The 20,051-nt window shown below is 41.5% G+C and overlaps 3 protein-coding genes and 1 long non-coding RNA gene across 18 annotated transcripts in view; all 4 read left to right on the plus strand.

Annotated features, from left to right (window-relative positions):
• Nucleotides 1–507, plus strand: part of LOC106899298 (E1A-binding protein p400-like) — an 11,038-nt gene extending 10,531 nt beyond the window's left edge. Inside the window, exon 13 of the mRNA XM_014961062.1 lies at nt 466–507. Coding sequence (XP_014816548.1) covers nt 466–507 — 42 coding nt within the window. The remainder of the gene's footprint in view (nt 1–465) is intronic.
• Nucleotides 508–710: 203 nt separating this feature from the next.
• Nucleotides 711–4,466, plus strand: LOC106899306 (E1A-binding protein p400-like). The gene is made up of 9 exons (XM_014961074.1): nt 711–797; nt 1,187–1,315; nt 1,721–1,765; nt 1,872–2,025; nt 2,521–2,756; nt 2,911–3,081; nt 3,592–3,728; nt 4,205–4,283; nt 4,359–4,466. Exons 2-9 carry the CDS (start codon nt 1,313–1,315, stop codon nt 4,464–4,466), a joined length of 933 nt encoding a protein of 310 aa, XP_014816560.1. The 5' UTR covers nt 711–797; nt 1,187–1,312.
• Nucleotides 4,467–4,806: 340 nt separating this feature from the next.
• Nucleotides 4,807–6,191, plus strand: LOC106899757. The gene is made up of 3 exons (XR_001414079.1): nt 4,807–4,908; nt 5,479–5,629; nt 5,944–6,191. It is a non-coding gene; the product is annotated as an uncharacterized LOC106899757 (long non-coding RNA).
• Nucleotides 6,192–6,733: 542 nt separating this feature from the next.
• The window catches only part of LOC106901151 (E1A-binding protein p400-like), a 49,740-nt gene continuing 36,422 nt past the window's right edge, over nt 6,734–20,051 (plus strand). For 13 of the 15 annotated variants that reach the window (XR_001414272.1, XR_001414274.1, XR_001414273.1 and 10 more), the window contains exons 1-7: nt 6,734–6,850; nt 8,569–9,922; nt 16,050–16,137; nt 16,559–16,666; nt 17,436–17,815; nt 18,070–18,372; nt 19,121–19,306. Coding sequence is in view for 11 of the 15 variants with exons in the window: in XM_014963522.1 (XP_014819008.1) it covers nt 8,600–9,922; nt 16,050–16,137; nt 16,559–16,666; nt 17,436–17,815; nt 18,070–18,372; nt 19,121–19,306 (2,388 nt within the window). In the remaining 4 variants the exon portion in view is untranslated. The remainder of the gene's footprint in view (nt 6,851–8,568; nt 9,923–16,049; nt 16,138–16,558; nt 16,667–17,435; nt 17,816–18,069; nt 18,373–19,120; nt 19,307–20,051) is intronic. The other 2 variants (XM_014963549.1, XM_014963619.1) reach the window with 1 other exon arrangement.

Below are 20,051 nucleotides of genomic sequence, written 5' to 3' on the forward strand. Positions count from 1 at the left end.
TAGAAATATTTAAAATTTACTTTCCTGTACAACAATCAAATGGCTTTCGTAAAGTACCTTATTTCTACTCTGTTTACACAAAACTGTTCTGTGCAAACTTGAATGTTGAAACAATCCTGGGAAGTAATCTGAGCTTGTTGATAGATAAATTCAGGTACTGAAACATGTAAGTCACCAAATGTTCTCCTGAGGATTGTGAAGTGCATTGGACTAAATTGCATCTTGTGATAAAAAACTGTTTTACAGTCCTGCGCTTTGCCAGATACTTGGCTTTTTTCCTTTAAGGCCTTGGATCTGTTTCTGCTTAACCATGAAATGACTATTCTAGTTCTGTAAATTCTGTCAGATTCTTATTGTCTCCCTTTCCTTTTGGCTGCTTGTGCAGAACCCAAGTAGCAGCCTTCTTACCAACAAGCAGGCAAGAGTGAGCATAGTAATTCAGATGGGTTTCTCTTTTTTTTACAGTTACGAAAATGGAAGCCAGTAGTTGGAGCTTATTCTCAGTGATACCTGTGGGATGTGATCGGACTAGCTAGGGACAAGAATATCAGGTCTTTTGTCCCCAGATCTCTTTTGACCTCAATTTGCAACCAAAATAAATAAATTTATAGGTTGGGTTTATTCCCTGCTTGTTTTTAAATCTCTGGTTATTTACGTGTTTCTAATACAAAAGCTAAATAACTAGCAATGTGTCAAAATGTTTTTCTGAACAGCTTAAGCCAATTGAAAAGTATGCATTGAATTTCTTGGAATTGTTTCATACTTTGAATGATCAAGACAGCCAGAAAGTCAACAAGGTAAGAGACTATATCTCATTTTCTGAGTAATCAAGAAAATCAAAATGGAAAACCCCAACTATTGTCAGATTTTATTTTTTGTTTATTTGGGGGTTTTGTTTGGGTTTTTGTTTATGGGCACTGAAATTTTGATCCAAATGATCATGGGGTAAAACCACACTGATTCCTAATTAACAGGGAGACGTGGTTCTGTTCTTCTCTTTACTGGCATGAGGGCCTTACACAAGAATGAAAACACAGTTTAACTAACCTTGCCATGACTGTTAGCCTATAAAAACTGAACTTATTATGTAGTTACCAGACTCAAATCTGTGGCGATTTACTGCTGTTGGCATATTCATTGTGAAAAGTGGTCATATTTTGAAGTGTACAAATTTTCTTCCTAAAAGGATTTAAAAACTGCAAATGCAAAATGGGAATATCAGCATGCCAAGGAGCTGAAAAAGGCAGAAGAAAGATTTCAGCAGGAAGTGAAAGAGGAACTCTTAACGTATACCAGAGAAGATGCTTATAACATGGTAACATCAAGGGAGCTCCAAGTCCCTGCTTTTCAAAGAGTTTCCATATTATGACTATGAACTGTGTATTTAAGGATGTCTCTTGGGTTCATATTGCGCTGGTCTCGCACAAGGGACTGTCGCTTGGGACAGTTTTAATTCTGTAGAGTAGCAGGTTGCTGTTTTAGCAGAAGGGCTATCATTTTGTAGGTTGACTTGGAATCTCACAGTAATGTATCAAAGTAATAATAACTGAAGGAAGAGACTGAAAAAGATATGCTGGCTTTTGAAAATTTTTAATTACTTAAAATATTTTTTTTCTCTTTTTTTAATTCTAGTTATCACAAACATGCCTCTGTTTCTAAATACTGAGTTCTGAGCTGGATGATGTATTGAGGTTTTAAAAATTCCTTGTTTCTCACACAGGAATTTGTATGTGAAGGCCCAGATGGAGAAATAGAAACAATGCCTGTAAGTCAGTAGCCCTTATTTCATCTGAAGGAAACCTTACCTAAAATTCTCTAATTAACGGCAAACTGTAGGTTGTTTGTATTGTGTTGGGTTGGGTTTTTTTCAGCTTTGGACTCCCCCTGTTGCACCTGAGAATCATGATGATGTCTACACTGATTCTGTTACGTGTCTGATGTACAGTAGTACCCCCATTCCAGAGTCTGCGCTTCCACCGCTGTCTGTCAGGAGGGCACTTAAGCGGCAGAGAACGGATCTGTCCTGTAAGTTGGATTCAGAATTGCATGGGAAGGTGCAGTAACGTTTTTGTGTGAAACTATATGAAAACTCTCTTGTGTTTAAGAATTTAGGCCTGAATGTACCATTATCTCTCTTAAGCTTGAAATCGCTCGGACAAAATGCTTGAATGTGGAGTGAGAGCAGAGGGAGCATGCTGTGAGAACTTGCTATTGTCCTGACAACTTAGAAATAAAAATACAGGTGAATTCAATGAGCAGGAGTAAAGCAGTGAGACACCCGTGTGTCCATTTGATCTATTTTTAAGATTATTTTCTTAGCGAAGCAAGGAGCTATTAAAAAATGACTGATCAAGTCAAATACTGTCCTAGGGGACCATAGGTTGAAGGTACCTGCATTCATGAAAATACTGCAAAAGGCTTATTATCATTAGATGATTTGCAGCAAGCAGTTTTCTGTCATGGTGTTGTTCCACAGAGTTCATTTCTCACTGGAGAGAGTAACTTTATCCTGTCAATTAGCTTCAAGTGAGAGAAAGAAGCATTGCCATAGAAGGATGGTTGTTCCTCCACCTTCACTTTTTGAGCCTCCAAGAATATTGAAAACACAAGAGAAGAGCAAAGCCCACCAGACCCTCCTCTGGCTAAAACAAAAAACATATTTTGCAAGACCTTTGTCAGCTCTTACCAAGTCAGCTGCTGACGCTGGGCAGGATGGTCCTGCATGGCTAATTGCTGAAGACTTGGCACTGGTAGAAGTAAGTTGGTACTTTGTTTTTATCGACTTCAAAAACTTTTTAGTTTGCTACAGCATCCATAGAGCTTGATTAATACAGGATTATATGTGTTTATGTAAACAAAAGAAGCATTAATTGAAACATTACACTGTTGTGGTTTCTCTCTGCCACCTAGGCGGTGAAACAGTTACGGATGCTTCCTTTAAACCTTGCTGTCGTGTCACCAGCACAGACAGTAAACTGGGACTTTGTCAGCGACATTGTTAATTCTTGTAACTATGTTTATCGCTCCCCAAAGCAATGCCAACGTCATTACATAAAAGCATTTGCAGGTCCAGAAGCAAAGGTGAGTTTAAGCTGAAATGAGCATTACATTTTGAAGACTGGCTTTCTCTTGTTTTGTTTTCATTTAATTCCTCATTGCTGTTAGTGGACTACATGAGTGTTTAGTAGGCAGAATCATAACTATATTTTAGAATTTTTAATAGCTTGGAATACAAGCAAATGCTAGTACATATCTTCCTCTGTCGGTATGAACTGCTATAGGTTATAATTATTATAGTTTACAAACAAGAATATGAGTTTCCCCAAAGCTGTGACAATTTATTATAGTTTACCAACACTTAAGAATATGAGTTTCCCCAAAGCTGTGACAATGATATGACCTTGGATGTATCTCTTTGCACTATCAGTATGTTTAAAATAAAGAATGGGGGCTATTTATTTTAACTTTTATTAAAGTGGCAGGACATGAATAGTCTTCAGTCAAGACTACTGTAAACTAAGATCTTTGAGACAAGGCACTTATGACTACTTATTTTTGGGTACCTAAGCCTTCAATTTCTATTTATTCCAGAACGCAGGTGGTTATCCTCTTTGTGTTAGACAAGCCTATGCTAAAGACCAGAATTCTGAGCGTACTCAAATCTTTATGAATCACTTTGAGTTGATGACAATGACTGCTAGAAAAAGAAGTTCCTCAAACAGGTTTCTGTAAGTTTACTGCTACTGTCAATGATCGTTTTCCCTGGATTTAACATTTAACCAGTTTGGTGGCCTGATTGGTGAAATTTTTTGCTTTTAAGCAATGTATTTCACGGTGGCATTTCTTGTCAGAGATGCTGTCGTGACCTTCAGATTTAAGTTAGAGTAGTGAATGCGCCATCAAAGAATCGAGGCTGTGCTTGTGCTGATGTAAAGAAAAGCTTGGGGTACTTCAGAATTGCTCCATGGGATGTACCAGGAGGGTCAGCCCAGGCTTTCCTCAACTCATTTCTCAGGTCTAACAATATTGTTGTTGTCTTTCTAGGGAAAGAACTGGCTGGGTTTCCCTGCTGATCCCCAGCTTTGTCAAATCTCAATTACAGAGTCTTCTTGCAGAATTTTAAAATTCTTTATATTAAAATGTCACGAATACTAAAGTAGTTGCATAAAATTAAGTTAGCTTCAACTTCTTCATTTCCTTTCAGTGCAGACAACTGTGACAAACTACTGCCTGTGTCTGAAGTTGTTTCCATCTGCACGGAGCCTACGATGATGCAGGAAAAGGTCAGTTCAGTTTTTCCAGGTGAATTCTGTTTTGTGCATTCTTTTCAAAAACTTTTCAGTTCCTTTCTGTTTCAGATACCTTCTAATTACCCTTTTCCTGTAAAGACAATGGGAAAGGCTGGGAACAAGGGAAAATTACCAGGTTTTTTTGGAAGACTGAAAATTGTTCAGTATGGGTTTTGACTGCCTGATCCCCTTTATGAGTGCATCAAAGCTATCAGCTCTCAGTTGTCCATTCTAGATCTATTCCTTACGGTATTGTGGTTGTCTCATTTTTTGGCATTTTAGCCATTTCAGAAGCAAGCAAACATGATACACAATAACTTTTTGGCAAGTCAGAATTTCTATTGTAATTATTGGTATAGGCAAATAGGAATTCATTTCAGGATAAGCCTTTATGTTACTTCATGGCAACAGTCATGTGTTTGTTCTATTCAGAATTAGAAGAAACAAACCTATTGCTGTAATTTCTACACACACACCCCCCACCCCATCCTTCCTGTATTTCTGTTGTAGGTATTAGCTGAAGAACAAACAGCTCCTCAACTGCAGGAGCAACAGCCCAGCCGGGAGCGAGAGGAGGAACAAAGATTTGGGCAAAGCCAAACCACAGGGAGAAACACAGGTGAGAAACACAAACACCATTGCCATGCGGTGTGCAAATTTGGTTCACTCCTGGAGTTGCAGGCAGGGAAATAACGTTCCTCCCAGCTCAATGAAACTGTGAGCCCAGATTCATGTGCACTTTATGGCATCTGCTGTGACCTCGCTGAGGTGTGCAGGACTCTCAGCAAAGCTGGAGAACTGGGACATTGAGTAGCAAAGCATTTTGTTTCACCTGAGCTAAAGTGAACAGACTTAAGCGTTACCAAAAATACAATCTTATTGCTCAAGGATATAAGAGCATTCAAAGAAAAATTACAGACAAGCTCCTTCATAAAAATACACCATTTTGGGCCTCATCCCAGAGTGGGTTTTATGATGCTGAGAAAGGAATTCCATATATGGAGAGGAACAAATCTCCGTTTATGGTACTAATCCATCTGTACTTGTTCAATGTATTTATCTCCCTCATTGGAAGGATTTCTTGAAACTTCACACCCTCTTTTGTGATCACTTTAGAACACTTGCAAATGTTAGAAGTGCCATGTGTTTTATGTTGCTTTTTGGCACTTCTATGGCACGCTCCTTGCAGCCAGAGCCATGTTGGAGCCGGTGTGGGTGGTACCCCCTGTTCCTGCACTCCTGGAGCCCTCACCCCCAGGACCTGTCTACGAAGGGTTCACTTGTCACCACCACTCTGAGAATGGCTCTGGAGGTGCTTGTGGTGACTCCACTGATACCAGGTGACCTTCCAAATTTTTATTTTCAGTCCACATTGGAAATAAATCCTCACATTTCTATTAAATAGCGTTGCTCGCTTTAAAACTGACTGACAATAAGCGAAAATGATGGGAGAGTAGGCTTTCAGTAAGTCCTTTACTCTTTAGAAAACAGTGTATCCCTGGATGTTGTATCACTGAAGTGTAATTCATTTTAACTGCGGAGAATTGTAAACGGTCATCTTTGTATTCTGTCACTTGTCTTCATTTTTATCTTAGGCAGTTTTTTCTCTATACTTTTAGCTGGTAACCAGTATTCATCTACAATTTAATTTTAGATTTAGTTGCTGGCAGTCCCAGGAGCCGAGCCCTGACGCCCAGACTGTGGTGACTCCTTTGGTGGTGATGGAACCAGCGCAGACATGGCCCCGGTGGCCGCCGCGGGCTCAGCGTGGCCAGCGTCCTTGGTGCCTGATGTTTAAAGCAGCAAAACATCTGCTTTGCAAATGAGAATTGAATGTCGTTACCGAGCAGGTGGAAGTTGTATTTTCTTTATTGCAAAAGAAATTATTCCCTTTTTTTTTTCTTTTGGCAGTATTTTATTGTAATCGAGAGTTGCTTTAGGTTATTTCCTTTTTCTCCCTTTGCGTTATATGAGGCTTTTACTGCCCATGCTCCAGGTGAGCAGTGTCTGGCTGTGCTGCAAGCAGGCAGGTTTTCCCTCTGGATTTTTACACTAAATCCTAAAGAAAGTTGTCAGCGTTTTGCCTGCTGAATTTTGAGTAACCGTTACCTGCCCAGACAGAAGTTACTGGAGACAGAGAAGCCGTGGCTGCCCCATCTCTGGAGGTGTTCAAGGCCAGGCCGGACGGGGCTTTTGGGGAGGTGTCTGGAACGGGGTGATGGTTGAGGTCCCTTCCCACCCGAACCGGACGGCGCACACACTCCCGTATCCGCGCTACAATAAAAGCTAACGTTTTGCCCTGTCCCCGAGCCTGGTTCCTGTCCTGACACCGCGCTCCCCTGTCGCGACACGCCGCCAGCGCTCCCCTCGGCCTGTCCCGGCCCCGCTCTGCCGGCGCGGCGCATGCGCGGGTGTGTGCGCAGGCGCAGAGCGCGGCGGGGGCGGCGGCGCAGGCGGCGCGGTTTGTCTCCTGCCGGCGCTGGTAGCGGCTGCCGCCGCGGCCGCCCCCCGCCCCCGCTTCCTGCCGGGAGCGAATGGAAAGTCCGGCCCCGCCGCCCGCGGTAAGTGGGGCCCGCCGGGCTCGGGGGGCCGCGGGGGGCGGCCGGGCCCCTCTCCTCCCCGCGTTTCCCCCCTCAACACCTCGCTAGCCCCGCAGGCCTCGGGCCCGAGGCCCGGCGGCACCGGTGCTGGCGGCGGCCGCGGAAGAGCGGGCCTTCCCCAGCGCCGCCGCACGGGGCGGACAGGCCCGGCCCGGCCGCGGCGGGAAGGGGTTGGGGGGAAGCGGCGGCGCTTCACGGGGCGCTGCCCCCGCGGGCCGCGGCAGGGGGAGCCCCGCGCGAACTCGGGGCCGTGCGGGCCGCCGCGGGGGTCGGTCGGGGCAGACAAAAGGCGATCCCCTCGCCCCGGGCGGGCAGGGACCGGCGGCGGCGGCGGCGCAGCTGGTGACGCTTCCTTATCAGCGCGTAATTAATTGTTTTCACTCGCGCCGTAAATGTTAGCGAGGTATAGGTAATTAAAATAATAAGGTCTTGTTACTGGTGATGGGTGGTATCGTTTGAATCTTAATTATTCGGTCTCAGCGCTGTGAAGGAGTCACAATACCGCCAAGTGTTGCGGTGCTGCTAAATCCTTCGGTGCCTGTGAGGAGCGGAACGTCCCTGTCCCTTCCCGCTCCGCCGGGCCGTCCCCCGGAGCCTGCCCCGGCCGGGACCCTCAGTCCGGGGCGGGAGGGAAGGTCTCCGTTCCCGGGGCCTCGGGTGGCCCGGGACGGCTGTGTCCCCTTTCCCTGCCCCAGCAGGAGCCGAGGAGCTGCTGCCGGTGGCACTTGCAGCCAACTTCAGAGTCGGGAGCGAAGTCGCACACTTGTGCGTCCGTGCGGCCTGAAATACTCACTGTTGGCTTCAAAATAGGAGAGAGATTTTTCACGAAAAAAAAAAAAACAAAACAGGTTTCATTTTTCTTTTGCTGCTACTGCTGTGTGACACCCAGTGCTGAATCTGTCTGTCGGTGCACATAAGGGGATGTATTTATTAATTTTTTTTTTTTAAAGACTGAAATACAAAACCAGCACGTTTTTGGATTTCTGGATAGCTTGGCTCAATAAACAGCATTTTAAATGAAATGCAGAGTTGGATTAATTCTCATCTCTTTAAGGGGTCAGTGTTCTGAAGGAAAGAGAAGGCAGAGTTAAGTGTCAGTGCAGTACTTTTTCAAACATCTCAATGGTTTGGTAGGGAGATTTTTCATGTTGTGCTTTTTTTCCTCAGTAGCTAGAACAATGAAGTTGAATATCCTTTGTCCATTTTTATCGTATTTTTAGTTATTGTTGAAGAAACCTACTGTAGATTTTAAACAACAGTTGTGTTTTCAAGAACTTCATATTAAGTGTTAAAAACACTGAGACATTGTGCATAACGAACATAAAAGGAGTAGATACATTTGATATTGGTGATTGTTGATTCTTGGAAGTTCCACACAAAAGAGAAAAGGGTTTTTTTAATTATTTGAAGTCATTCTAACTAGCTAAGAGGAATGTGTTATTTATAAACTATTCGATAGTACCTTGTTAGCTAGAGGAATATATAAGGCATTTAAGTGAGCTTTTGTGATGATGAGGATTTCAGAAAATTTGACTGTTGCCATAAAACATTTGAAGTAGCTGCAAAGGTGGATGGCAAAGTTCTTACTGTAAGGTAGTCTTTTGAATAGTAAGTAAATAGTTTCAGTTACAGAAATATTTTTACCTTCCCTAAATTTCTGTTTTTGTGTGTTTCTTTAGAGCGTACGGTAAAAACCCTAGAGCAGTGAGAATGCACCATGGTAATGGTCCTCAGAATGCCCAGCGCCAGCTCCAGAGGTCCAGGTCCTTCACGGGTAGTGAGGGAGAAGAGCAACAGGCAAATTTACCCCAGTCCCCTGCAGCTTCTTTTGCACCTTCTGCAAGCCCCTCTGCGCCCCAGTCCCCCAGTTACCAAATACAGCAGTTTATAATGAGTCGGAGTCCCGTGGCTGGGCAGAACGTCAACATCACGCTGCAAAACGTTGGACCGGTGGCCTCGGGAAACCAGCAGATAACTCTTACCCCATTGCCAATTCCAAACCCAACATCGCCGAGTTTTCAGTTCAGTCCCCAGCAGAGGCGCTTTGAGCATGGATCCCCCTCCTATATCCAAGTCACGTCGCCGCTGCCTCAGCAGGTCCAGTCTCAAAGCCCCACGCAGCCCAACCCCGTCCCCGTGCAAACGCTGCCCAGCGTTCGGGCGGGCACGCCGGGCCCCGGCCTGGGCATGTGCAGCCAGAGCCCTACCAGAGGGTTTGTGGATGCCAGCGTGCTTGTGAGGCAGATCAGCCTGAGCCCTTCAAATGGCGGACACTTTGTGTATCAAGAAGGACCGGGAATTGCACAAATCGCTCAAGGAGCTGCTGCACAAGTGCAGCTTCCCTCTTCTGGGACGCCCGCTACGGTGAGGGAGCGCAGGCTTTCCCAGCCTCACTCGCAGTCTGGGGGCACCATTCATCATCTCGGTCCTCAGAGCCCTGTGGCTAGTGGAGCAAACATGCAATCGTTGACTAGCCCGGGCCATATCACGACGACCAGCTTGCCGCCCCAAATCAGCAATATCATCCAAGGGCAACTTATGCAGCAGCAGCAGCAAGTGCTCCAGGGACAGCAGCTGGGTAGACCCATTGGATACGACAGGACTTCTGGTGGATTGATAGCAGGAGTTGGAGGACCTAGCGCATTTGGAATGACTTCACCACCTCCTCCCACAAGTCCTTCACGGGCCACTGTACCACAGGCATTGTCGAGTCTTCCTCTTACTCCTACAGTTAATACGGCAGTGAAAAAACAACCCAAGAAATTGGAGGAGATTCCTCCTGCCAACCAAGAGACTGCTCAAATGAGGAAACAATGTTTGGATCATCACCACAAGCAGATGGAAATTCTTAAGGAAACTTTTAAGGAATGTTTGATCGAACTGTTTTTCCTGCAACATCTTCAAGGGAATATGATGGACTTTTTAGCTTTTAAGAAGAAACATTGTGTTCCGCTGCAAGCATACCTGAGGCAAAATGACTTGGACCTGGAGGAGGAAGAAGAGGAAGAGCAATCTGAGGTCATCAACGACGAGGTAAGAAATCAGTTGGTTAATGTTTTGTAATAAAATCATAGGCGAAGTTGTGGCACCTGGACCGTGAAGTATTAGAGAATGTGACAGTACCTGAAAAATCATTTTTACTTGGTGAGGTACAGCAATTTCTTTTTCAGTAGTTGGTCTGGAAGAATGCAGTTCTGCTAGTGTGATTCCCCAGGTCGGGTTAGCATGCTGTTAGATGCTAAGTATGTAGAAGAGAAGAAGAGAGAGGTGAAAGGAGCATTCGCTGTCCTAGGTGGTGTGTGAGCCAGCACACAAATAAAGATGGAAGCGGTGTGGAAGGAGTGAATATGAATAGGAATTGTAGATAAACTTTCACTTACTAGACTAAACCGAAAAAGAATGAGCAGAAAGTCTTATAAGAGGTTAACCTCTGTTTGACTTGTGTGACTTCTAACCATAGATATTACTGAAGTTCACTGTTGCTGTGGCCAACAAAAACGCTGAATTAATCTAATTACTCAGAGAGAACGTGTGAATCATAATGTATATGGGTCCCTAGTAATGAATCGGGTTACTTAGGGTATCTTAGAGCTCTGTGCATGTATTGCTGTCTAAATGATTTTAAAAAAGCACTTAGAGACTGGACAGTTACAAGTTAATTTTGTTATTTATGTAAAGTTTTAAAATTACTAACTTGAATCCACTGTTTATTAATGGCAAAGGACTTGAAATACGATTGCCACAGCCAGATGCTGGGCAACTTTTCCTGCACGTTGATTCGCATTCGTGTAGCTCTTGATTTGCAGCACCCATGGGTGCTGGTGCAGCGCCTGCCTGCCAGCCTACATGGCCACTGGCAGATGTAACCGATGCCACTGCATCACTTGGCATGCACGAGTACCTTTTAAAATTTATAAAAATATGTATGGGTCTATAGTTGCCCATTTGTAAAGCACCAACCCAAACCTGTTATGTAAAAGGAACTTGTGCTGCTTTGAAATATCTGGTAGAAATGAGTGTCTTCAGAAAAAATTGGTGACTCTCTTAGGTGTGAATCTTTAGTGATTGAATCTTCAGCTGGAATTTGTGGGAAACTTTAACAATATATCAGCTGAAACTTAAGTTTTCATTGTTTTATGGTCTAAAATTCTTGACTATGGAAGAGGTGTTTCTGCTGGTGATAGTTATGGATAATTTTGAAGGAATCATTTCTTTCTATGCACAGTAGCATAAGAGCTAGCCTGCTATTGTAATTTATTGACAATGGACATTCAGTATTTTTTTTTTCACCTGGTTTGTATTTTGTCAAATTGTTTAGGTGTTCTTGTTGGGTTGCGTGTTTGTCAGCTGAAATACCAGGTATTTTTAACTACAGTAAGCACACTTTGAGCAATCCTTAGCGGGTGTAAATTGTGTAAGTTCATTGAAGTTAGTGGTGCTCCTACAATTTACATCAGTTGAGGCTCTGCCCCTCGGTCTGTCGGGTGTGGAGTTTGCTGTATTTCACTGCCTTCTTGTGACGGATCCCTTTTTGTCTGTGAGAGCCACTTGTCTGTCTTAACTGCTGGAGAATTTTGCGAAGTGCAACAGCAAAAATCTTTACATGTTTTCAAATGATGAATCCGTTTGAAAGATTAAGCATCTTTTGAGTATGTTCTTTCTTTGTATTTTTTTGCCTTATTCTCTTTTATTTCCCCCTCCCCCCTCTTTATCACTTTCTGCTAAAGCAACGCACTTCATCCCTTGCCTGGAAAGGTTGATCACTTTGGGAGTTCAGGGGGAGAGCGAATGGTGGCTGTGCTCATTGCTTAAATAAATGTTGGAGCTTTCTTAAGTTCAAACTGTCTGTCATGCTAATTTGTTGTCCATTAGGAGCAGCAATCATTAAATTTAAAACACACTTTTATGCTAAACTGGATTTAAGAAAAGGTTTCCAGTGCCGAGAAGTCACTATAAGTAGTCATGGCCGGACAGTGTTCTGCTGTTAAACGTGAGACAGAACTCTTCACAAACAGCTGGTGGTGTAGTTATAATCCCCTCTTCAGTGAGGTACCACCAGTACAAAATGAGTGTGTTGAACAGTACAAAAAAAAAAAAAAAAAAAAAAAAAAAAGAAGAAAAACTTTTAAAAAGAAAATGATTCTCCCTTCTTTTTTTTTTCCCAAAATATTTCTCTCAGGTAAAGGTTGTGACAGGAAAGGATGGGCAGACTGGTACTCCTGTCGCTATAGCAACCCAGCTTCCTCCAAATGTTTCTGCTGCTTTTTCATCCCAGCAGCAACCATTTCAGGTACTTTTCAATGGTTCTAAAATGTAGTTTCATCCCAGATTTTTTTTCTTCATTCAGATTTGATATTTCTTAGATGAATTAGAATTTTCCCAAGAGCCCATCCCTTATCATCAAAACGAAACAAAAAGAGAACCTTGGCAATCTTCAAATGCATCAGTATTAATGAAGCCTTGAGGAAGTTAAATCTTTGTCTCCAGGTTGCTGGCTTGTTTCATTAACTTTCAGCTTGAATGTTTTCACTTTGGTTTGTTTGTCTTTTGTTTCCCTAATGCATTTGGTTCATTTGTGCATTCCGCATAGTGATAATATGGATTCTTTTGTCTGTGGCATTGTAATTGTGGATTTCTTCTAAATTTCTTTTCTTTTTTTCCTTATCTATTAAAGGTTTTGAGTATGGCTACAGAAGGTTTTGGATTTGCCATCCCTGAAATGTTTTAAACAACAATAACAACCCTCTGACACAATTTTTTTAAAATAACTAACTGGTTTCCATTAGCTCTACCATAAACATTGGGAAGAAGAAACTGAAGTGCTTATTTGTTTATTCTTATTACACAAGTCCTTTCTTACAGTTTTTTCTTTCTTTCTTTCTTTTTTTTTTTTTTTTTTTTTTCCACGAGGGAATACTGAACAAAGAAAGAAATGTGATGATTAAAATTTTTGTGGATCGGTGATGATGCAGCTTTTAAATTCAGGCTAGTATGGGTTTATGCAGCTACCTTCAAGTGTGTGCCACCCAGACATCATTGCTTACATACTCTGAGAAGTCATATAACCTAATTCCTCTGCCACAGAAATATATACTTTTTAGCTCAATTATATACACTTGAGTAGCAGGTGTTACAGGGTGAATTCCTCTGCTGTACCATGGAAGCTGTAGAGTCTGCACTGCTTTCATCTGGGTTTTGGAAAATGGGGCATTAAATGCGATGTAAAATGGTTTGTGTCCCTGTGTATAACAAATGGGATGTTTGCAGTGGTATTTTACAAACAAGTTGCATAGTAAAGGGGCTTGCACTGGGAGTTCTTTGTTATGGCTGTTACTGGTACGTCTTGGAAGTCTCCTTAGGTAGTCAGGCTTCATCTAAGTTGTTTAAAATATGTACTATTATATCAGGTTATTTTTTGTAGTGATTAGGGTTATCATCAAGCTATAGCTACAGCAGCAATGAAATAGTTTTGAAAGTATTATACCATTTCAGATACGTTTCAGAGAAACTAGCAGGTACGTGCTAGAAGTGTACACAACTCTGTGTAATTGTGATAATACCTTTTAGCACAAACTGTTAAAAGAAAGTATAAGAAAGACTTTCCATCAGTCTTTCTCTTTGTTTATAAAGAAATAATGTGTCGTGATCAGCATCATCATTCAAATTTGAGTGTGTAAGTGCAGCACTCAGAATGATTATCGTGGGTGTGCTGCATAATCACGACCTCTGGAGAACTACATTATTTTAATTAAAGTTAGGACAGTTTTAGTCTAATATTAGTGGTGTGTGACTGCAATTTATAAAGATGTAACATCTTTGCTCTTTGAAGCGTCTGGCCTAAATTATGTGGTGATAATGCAGACAGCTGGGAGGCTTGCTCTTTAAAAAATGTCAGTCAGAAATCCTAAAGTAGAGATGCAGCCTGAAACTGTGAGTATGCAATCACCCAGGGTAAGAGTGCTGGTGAAACAAATGGCATTTGAAGCACAGTTTGGAGAATGTACTTTCTTAAACTGATGTCCCAGAAAGCATTTGATGCAAGCGGGACATAAGCTGAATTTGTTAATTAATTCTGTAGCATTGTACAAAATAAGTTTTCATTACTTATTTTGAAAATTCTCTAAATGCCTAAGTGTATGATGCTCTGCCAGACATTGGCTGCTGGACTTGAAATCTGCTGTGTGTCTGCCTTTTGAGAAAACAAGCATTTGAAAACTTAATCCATATTGAGTGTGAGATGGCAGTGAACCATCACCATTAGGGATGAATACAAGTCTGAGATTCTTAAAACCAAAATTTACATTTTACAGCTATAGCTCTATTGTTAGAGTGGCCACAAATGCAGAGATTAGATGTTATTAATTCATAGCTATTGATAGAATTTGAGTGGCATGAGATAATATTCAGCTCAAAAAGGAGTGTTTGAAACCTGGTCGTTTTAGGTGACATTGGCTTTGCTTATTAATATCGTTGGATGAAGCACTGAAGGTGCAGGGTTGTGACTACTATAGTTTATTCCCATGCAGACTGGTGTTTGCTTCCTTAGGCTTAATTTACATTGATAGAATTTGTATTAAAAATCAGAGAAGGAAAGACCTGTGAATTAAGTAGAAGAATCTTTTGAGAAATTGCTGTCTTTGCTATGTTCATAATAAATTTTCACAACGTTTGCAAACCCTTACTGTACATTGATATGGCAGGGGCTTTCAACAGCAGCAAATTACACTTAGAGAGCTTGACTGTTAAATTAGCTCATTTTCCAGAACATACATAAAGTTCATATTTGTATTTTCTGATAGAATCTCATAAGCCCTTTGGACTCTTATTTTCCTCATAATAAGTTTCATAGTAGAATATTGGGTATAGCATGGCTAAATATTGAGGAGAACTTAAAAATGTGACTTGAAGACTCACTGAAAACAACTGGACTTGCACAAACACTGGTGGACATTAATGAGTACTCGCCAGCGGTGCTGAGGGCCCAGACAGCATGGGAATCCTCATATACCCAAACTTGTGTGTTTCAAGAATCCCACATGTAAGCCCGCCATCTGAGTTTGACGCTGAAAGCATTATCTAAGATATATTCTCTGCCATCATTGCCAATGTTAATTGTAGTAATTTTAAAACAAAGTTTTAATGCAGTATGTAATCCTACTGAAGCTAAACTCCAACTGACTGAATCAAATCCCTGTGATTTCTTTCCCACCTCAAAATCAATAGTGCTCTTCCAGGCTTGTTAATTCATAGTTGTGTGATATTTATCCTCAGACAAAATGTCTTGTAATTTCTGATGAGCTCTGATGTCCCGTGAGCCTCATGGCAATATTGTGTTTCTCCTCATTGAGTTTCTTCATGGTACTCATTTTGCCAGCTGTGCAAACAAGTGCAAGTCAAGCCTCTGGAAAACTGCAACTGGAACTTGTGTAACTTGGCTGAGATTCTTTTATTCCATCTTCGGAGTCTTAGCTGTCTTTCCTGAAATATTTCAAGGCTGACTCTCATGGAGCTCTATCTTGAGAGTGACAGTGGTGGAGGCCGAAGTAGGCTTAAACTGTCTTCAGGGTGGGAGTTAATTTGTCTGTTACTGGTGTTTCATGCAGAGTGAAAAGGATGAGCTTCCACAAATGTATTGACTTTCATTTTTTAAATTTGTGTCATGTTAGATATGATACAGTTTATGCATAAATTCTCTTTCTTCATCTAATTTCCCTTGTAATTAATCCTGTAATGGAGTCACAATGTTTAATTTTTTTCATGTCAGCTTTTTATTGCAGCTACGTACTACATGAATACGTCATTTTGACTTCATTGCAGCATTATGCAAATGATGAAGGATAATAGATTAATGAAAATTTCCATTCATTAAAAAAATATTGAGCAAGTTTATCACTCTGTAAAAATTGTAGACGTGATGATATGTAACCAACTTCATCAGTTTAGTTACCGTTTTGGAATTTAAACTCAACAAAGAGTATGTGTGCATTATGGACATCTTAAACTTTCAACCAGGTATTGAATGAATCTTGTTTTCTTCTTTGTACAACTGCTCTGAAGGATTTGTTCTGTGCTGGCCTCTTTTGACTCGTTTGCAAATTACATCTTGGTGTTAGACTGTCTGCAGATTGAACTTTTATGGTTTGTTTTCTTTTCCCAATAGCAAACGCATACAGGGACTCCAGTAACGGGGACTGTGAACACCATAGAAATTGAAGCTTTTAAGAGACAGCAGGCACTTGCACCAGCAGGTACGTTCCACAGACAGAATTTCACGTTGGTTCTTTATTTTTTTTTTTTCCCAAACAGTTAATGGAGCCCACCCTTCTGTAACTCTTGAAATATAGTTTTGCCTCACCTTGGGAATTGCCAAATCCTTAGGACTATCTATTGTGAATGGTGCTGTGTGTAGAGCGCACGCCACTCACAATATATAGGCCTGGGTCTGGCAGGCATGGAGACACTGTCAGGTTGATTGTTCTGGCTATGATTGGAGATGGACAACTCAAAGTTAGAGGGACTCTGCCCTTGGAGCATGTTCTTCATAAATGCTACACATGTATAGTAGTCGTAGCTTTCTGAGCTGATGTTGGAATCATGTGTAGTAGTTTGCTTTGTAAGATTGAACCCATTCCATTATACCATGCCATAAATGGAATTTGAATATCACAGATTCGTCTAAGAGACCACGAATTGAAGTGGGCCGTCATGGGATGGTTTTTCAGCACCCGGGTGTGGCTTCAGGAGTTCCTCTTCAACAGCTAATGCCAACGGCACAAGGTACTGTGTCACCACATGCCAATTGCACATTAATTTAACAAGGAGATGTTAGTGATGGGACTAGAAACTTGGGCTTCTGGCCTTCTAAGATCCTAGTCCCACCACACACTTCTCCATGTAAATTAATACTTGGTATGCAATGCCTGGTTTGTTTAAGGAGCTGAGTGACGGGCTCCAAAGGTGCATGTGGGCATGGAAACGTCACAGGTGCTGATGCAAAACGGATAATCTGAGAATTCTGGAACTAAGCCAATGATTTATGAAAAGGAAACCTCCTAATTTGCAACACCATGACAAATTTCTATTCATTAGTCATGCCAAACTTTAGAATATGTGTTAGAGTGAATGTGTTAAGAACTAAATATTATTTAGACTTGGTGCTGTTATTTTAGGTTAAATTCCATTAGCTCACCGGTCCCTTTTTTTTTTTTTTTTTTTTTTAAAAAATTAAAAAAAAAAACACATTGTTTTTTTTGCTGGTCCTTTTTTTTTTTTTTTTTTTTTTTAAGAAATTCAGAAGACATACGACATGGTTTTTTTTATAGTTGCTGTGCTCCAAATTTTAGTTGCAGTCCTGTGCATGAAATACTTTGTTGTTTATTGTAATGGTGATTTATTTTGTGATTGTGATGTGTTATTTTCAAGTGATGGTGTCTTGTGGCAAAGTAAGTAACGAATTAGTCTATTCGCAGTCGATTTCCTCTTTATATCAGTAAGGAGCATTTGACGTTTTGATTTCATCGGTGCTGTGTTTTCTCTTGCTTTGCAGGCGGGATGCCTCCCACTCCTCAGACCGTGCAGCTGACTGGGCAGAAGCAGAGCCAACAGCAGTACGACCCCTCCAAGGGCCCTCCGGTGCAGAACGCCGCGAGCCTGCACACGCCTCCGCCGCAGCTGCCGGGGAGGCTGCAGCCCACCAACGTCCCCATCACCTCTCTGCCGGCCACGCTGCAGCTCTCCCAGCAGCAACCCCAGGTCGTGGAACCTCCAGCTCAACCTCAGATTCAGGTGAAGATCCAGCCTCAAAGTGTACCCTTGACGTCTGCTCCGCTTCCAGCGCCGCTGCAGCAGCCGGTGCCACCAGCGATCCACGTGCAAGGACAGGCGCCAAACCAAACGTCACAGCCCCAGGCTACAATACAGCAACAGGTATGTCAGCTTTATTGGGGTGCAGATACGTTTGTTTCAATACCCAGTAAAATCTAAGACCATCATCTTCTTGAAAATACATGAAATATGTTAGTTTTTTAATTCCACTGGACACTTAAATCCTTTCCCTGTAAAAATGCAGGTGTCAATTTTTTATTAAATTGAATTTAAGTCTGCATTATGTTCTGCTGTAATATAGACTAAGGCAGTATTGAATCCTAAATGCATCACTAACAAATGTGTTTGTTGGGCAGACTGTGACTCTGACACGACCATCTGCAGATCCTGCTCAGACTTCTCAGCGTCTTACGGCAAATACACTGCCGCCTACCTCATCTGTTGCGCCAGCGACTGTCTCAGGCACAACACCACCTTCTACGTATCCAGTACAAACAAACAGGACCTCTCCAGCAACTAACAAGTCTCTGTCTCCTATTGCATCAAAACCCCCAGGCTTAGCAGTAGCAGCAGCGCCTAAAACACAAAGTCCAGCTCAGAATGCAGCAGTGTTACCACAGGACAACTCTCAAGACAAGCTTGCTGAGCAAGTAAAGCTGGTGAGATTTTTTGTTTTTCCCTGAAACTTACGAACAGTTAACACACAACAAATAACAATTAACACAAGCTATGTGTTTGAGTTATGAAAATGGGGTATTTTTCAGGGGAGTGGGGTATTTGTTTGGTTTTTTTAGTCTGCTTCACATACTGGGTTCTGCTTCAAAGAAGTTGAAGAAGACTTACTGATCTTCACACTGTTGTTGTATTCTTTCTATTATATTGATTCTGTCTACTCATTCGAGGTGACTGCAACCTTATTTATTTTTATAGCTAACTGCAGATATTGTTCTGCCTATTTAACAGGATCATCATAGAGAACTTGTTTTTTTTCACAAAATCAAGTAGTATTAATAATGGAGATATATTTATCTTCTGTGGATAAATACATCTGCAATTACCATTTATGAATAAAACCAGAATTATTTGATTGCAGTTTGCATCTGTCTTGTAACTTGTTTTTTGTGCTGCCCGGTGAACCATTTTTATCCTGTCATTTAGCAAAGTACCTCTTGTAATACAGGTTGAAGTACTGTGATTCTCTTTATGCATAGGTTTGAATTTAGTCCAGTAATTTTGTTATTGATGCGGTGTTCAGACGTGATTTTTGTAATGCATGTACCATGCTGTTACACCTCTTTTTGCTGTCAGTTATTTTGATAGAATGGAAGCAATTATTATTTTTCTATTTGGCTACCAGTTTAGGTACATTCTGCAGCTTAATCATAACTATATGTACTTCTTTTTAAGGAAAATCAAATCCATCAGCGAATAGCAGAACTGAGAAAGGAAGGTTTATGGTCCCTGAGACGACTGCCTAAACTCCAAGAGGCTCCAAGACCGAAATCTCACTGGGATTATTTGCTGGAAGAAATGCAGTGGATGGCGACTGATTTTGCCCAAGAGAGAAAGTGGAAGATGGCAACTGCTAAGAAGGTACTTGAAAAGCATTTTTTGACTCACGACAATTGGTCTTAGTATCACTCAGCTTGGTAGCAAAGCTATTTAAATGTTCTTCTTCTACAGATAGAAGTGATGGGAATATAAGGCACTGATGCTTAACTTAAATGAGAGGCCATGTTGTCAGGTTTGGATATTCTAGCATTTGAAACAGACTAGATAATTGTGTTGATTGTGGACGCAAATAATAGTTTTGGATTTTGTGGATTTTATTCCTCTGGAAATCAAGCATCTTGTTTAGGGGACCCAGTCAATATGTTGACTGTGTCATATTTAAAAAGTACAGCTATTGTGCCTGCCTCACAAATCAGTTATTGCCTCTCAGTGAAGAGTAAATACATAATTTTGTAAATAACTTCCATTGGGTGTGGTTGTCTGTCTAATTCTTTTTTCTTAATCTCAGAAAAAGATGAAGGAGAAACCATGGAGGTCTAAGGACAGCAGTGGAAACATGGTAGAGAACTGTTTCCATAGGGGAAGAGAGCAGCACAGTGGGAATAAATAAGTCAGTGATGGAATGAAAATCAGGGTGGTCTGAGATGAAACATATAAGATCTATTTATTTACAATAAGCAGGAGTGTTCTATGGATTCTAACAATGTAGCACCTTCTTTTGATTCATTTATGAGCACTTTGGGGTAACGAAGAGAGCAACTGAAAGTAATTAGTTTAAAGTGCCATGTTGTTTTCTATTGCATATTCTGAAATGATGGAAACTCAG

Source organism: Calidris pugnax, unplaced genomic scaffold (assembly GCF_001431845.1).
Source record: "Calidris pugnax isolate Ruff unplaced genomic scaffold, ASM143184v1 scaffold32, whole genome shotgun sequence".
Taxonomy (NCBI): Eukaryota; Metazoa; Chordata; class Aves; order Charadriiformes; family Scolopacidae; genus Calidris; species Calidris pugnax.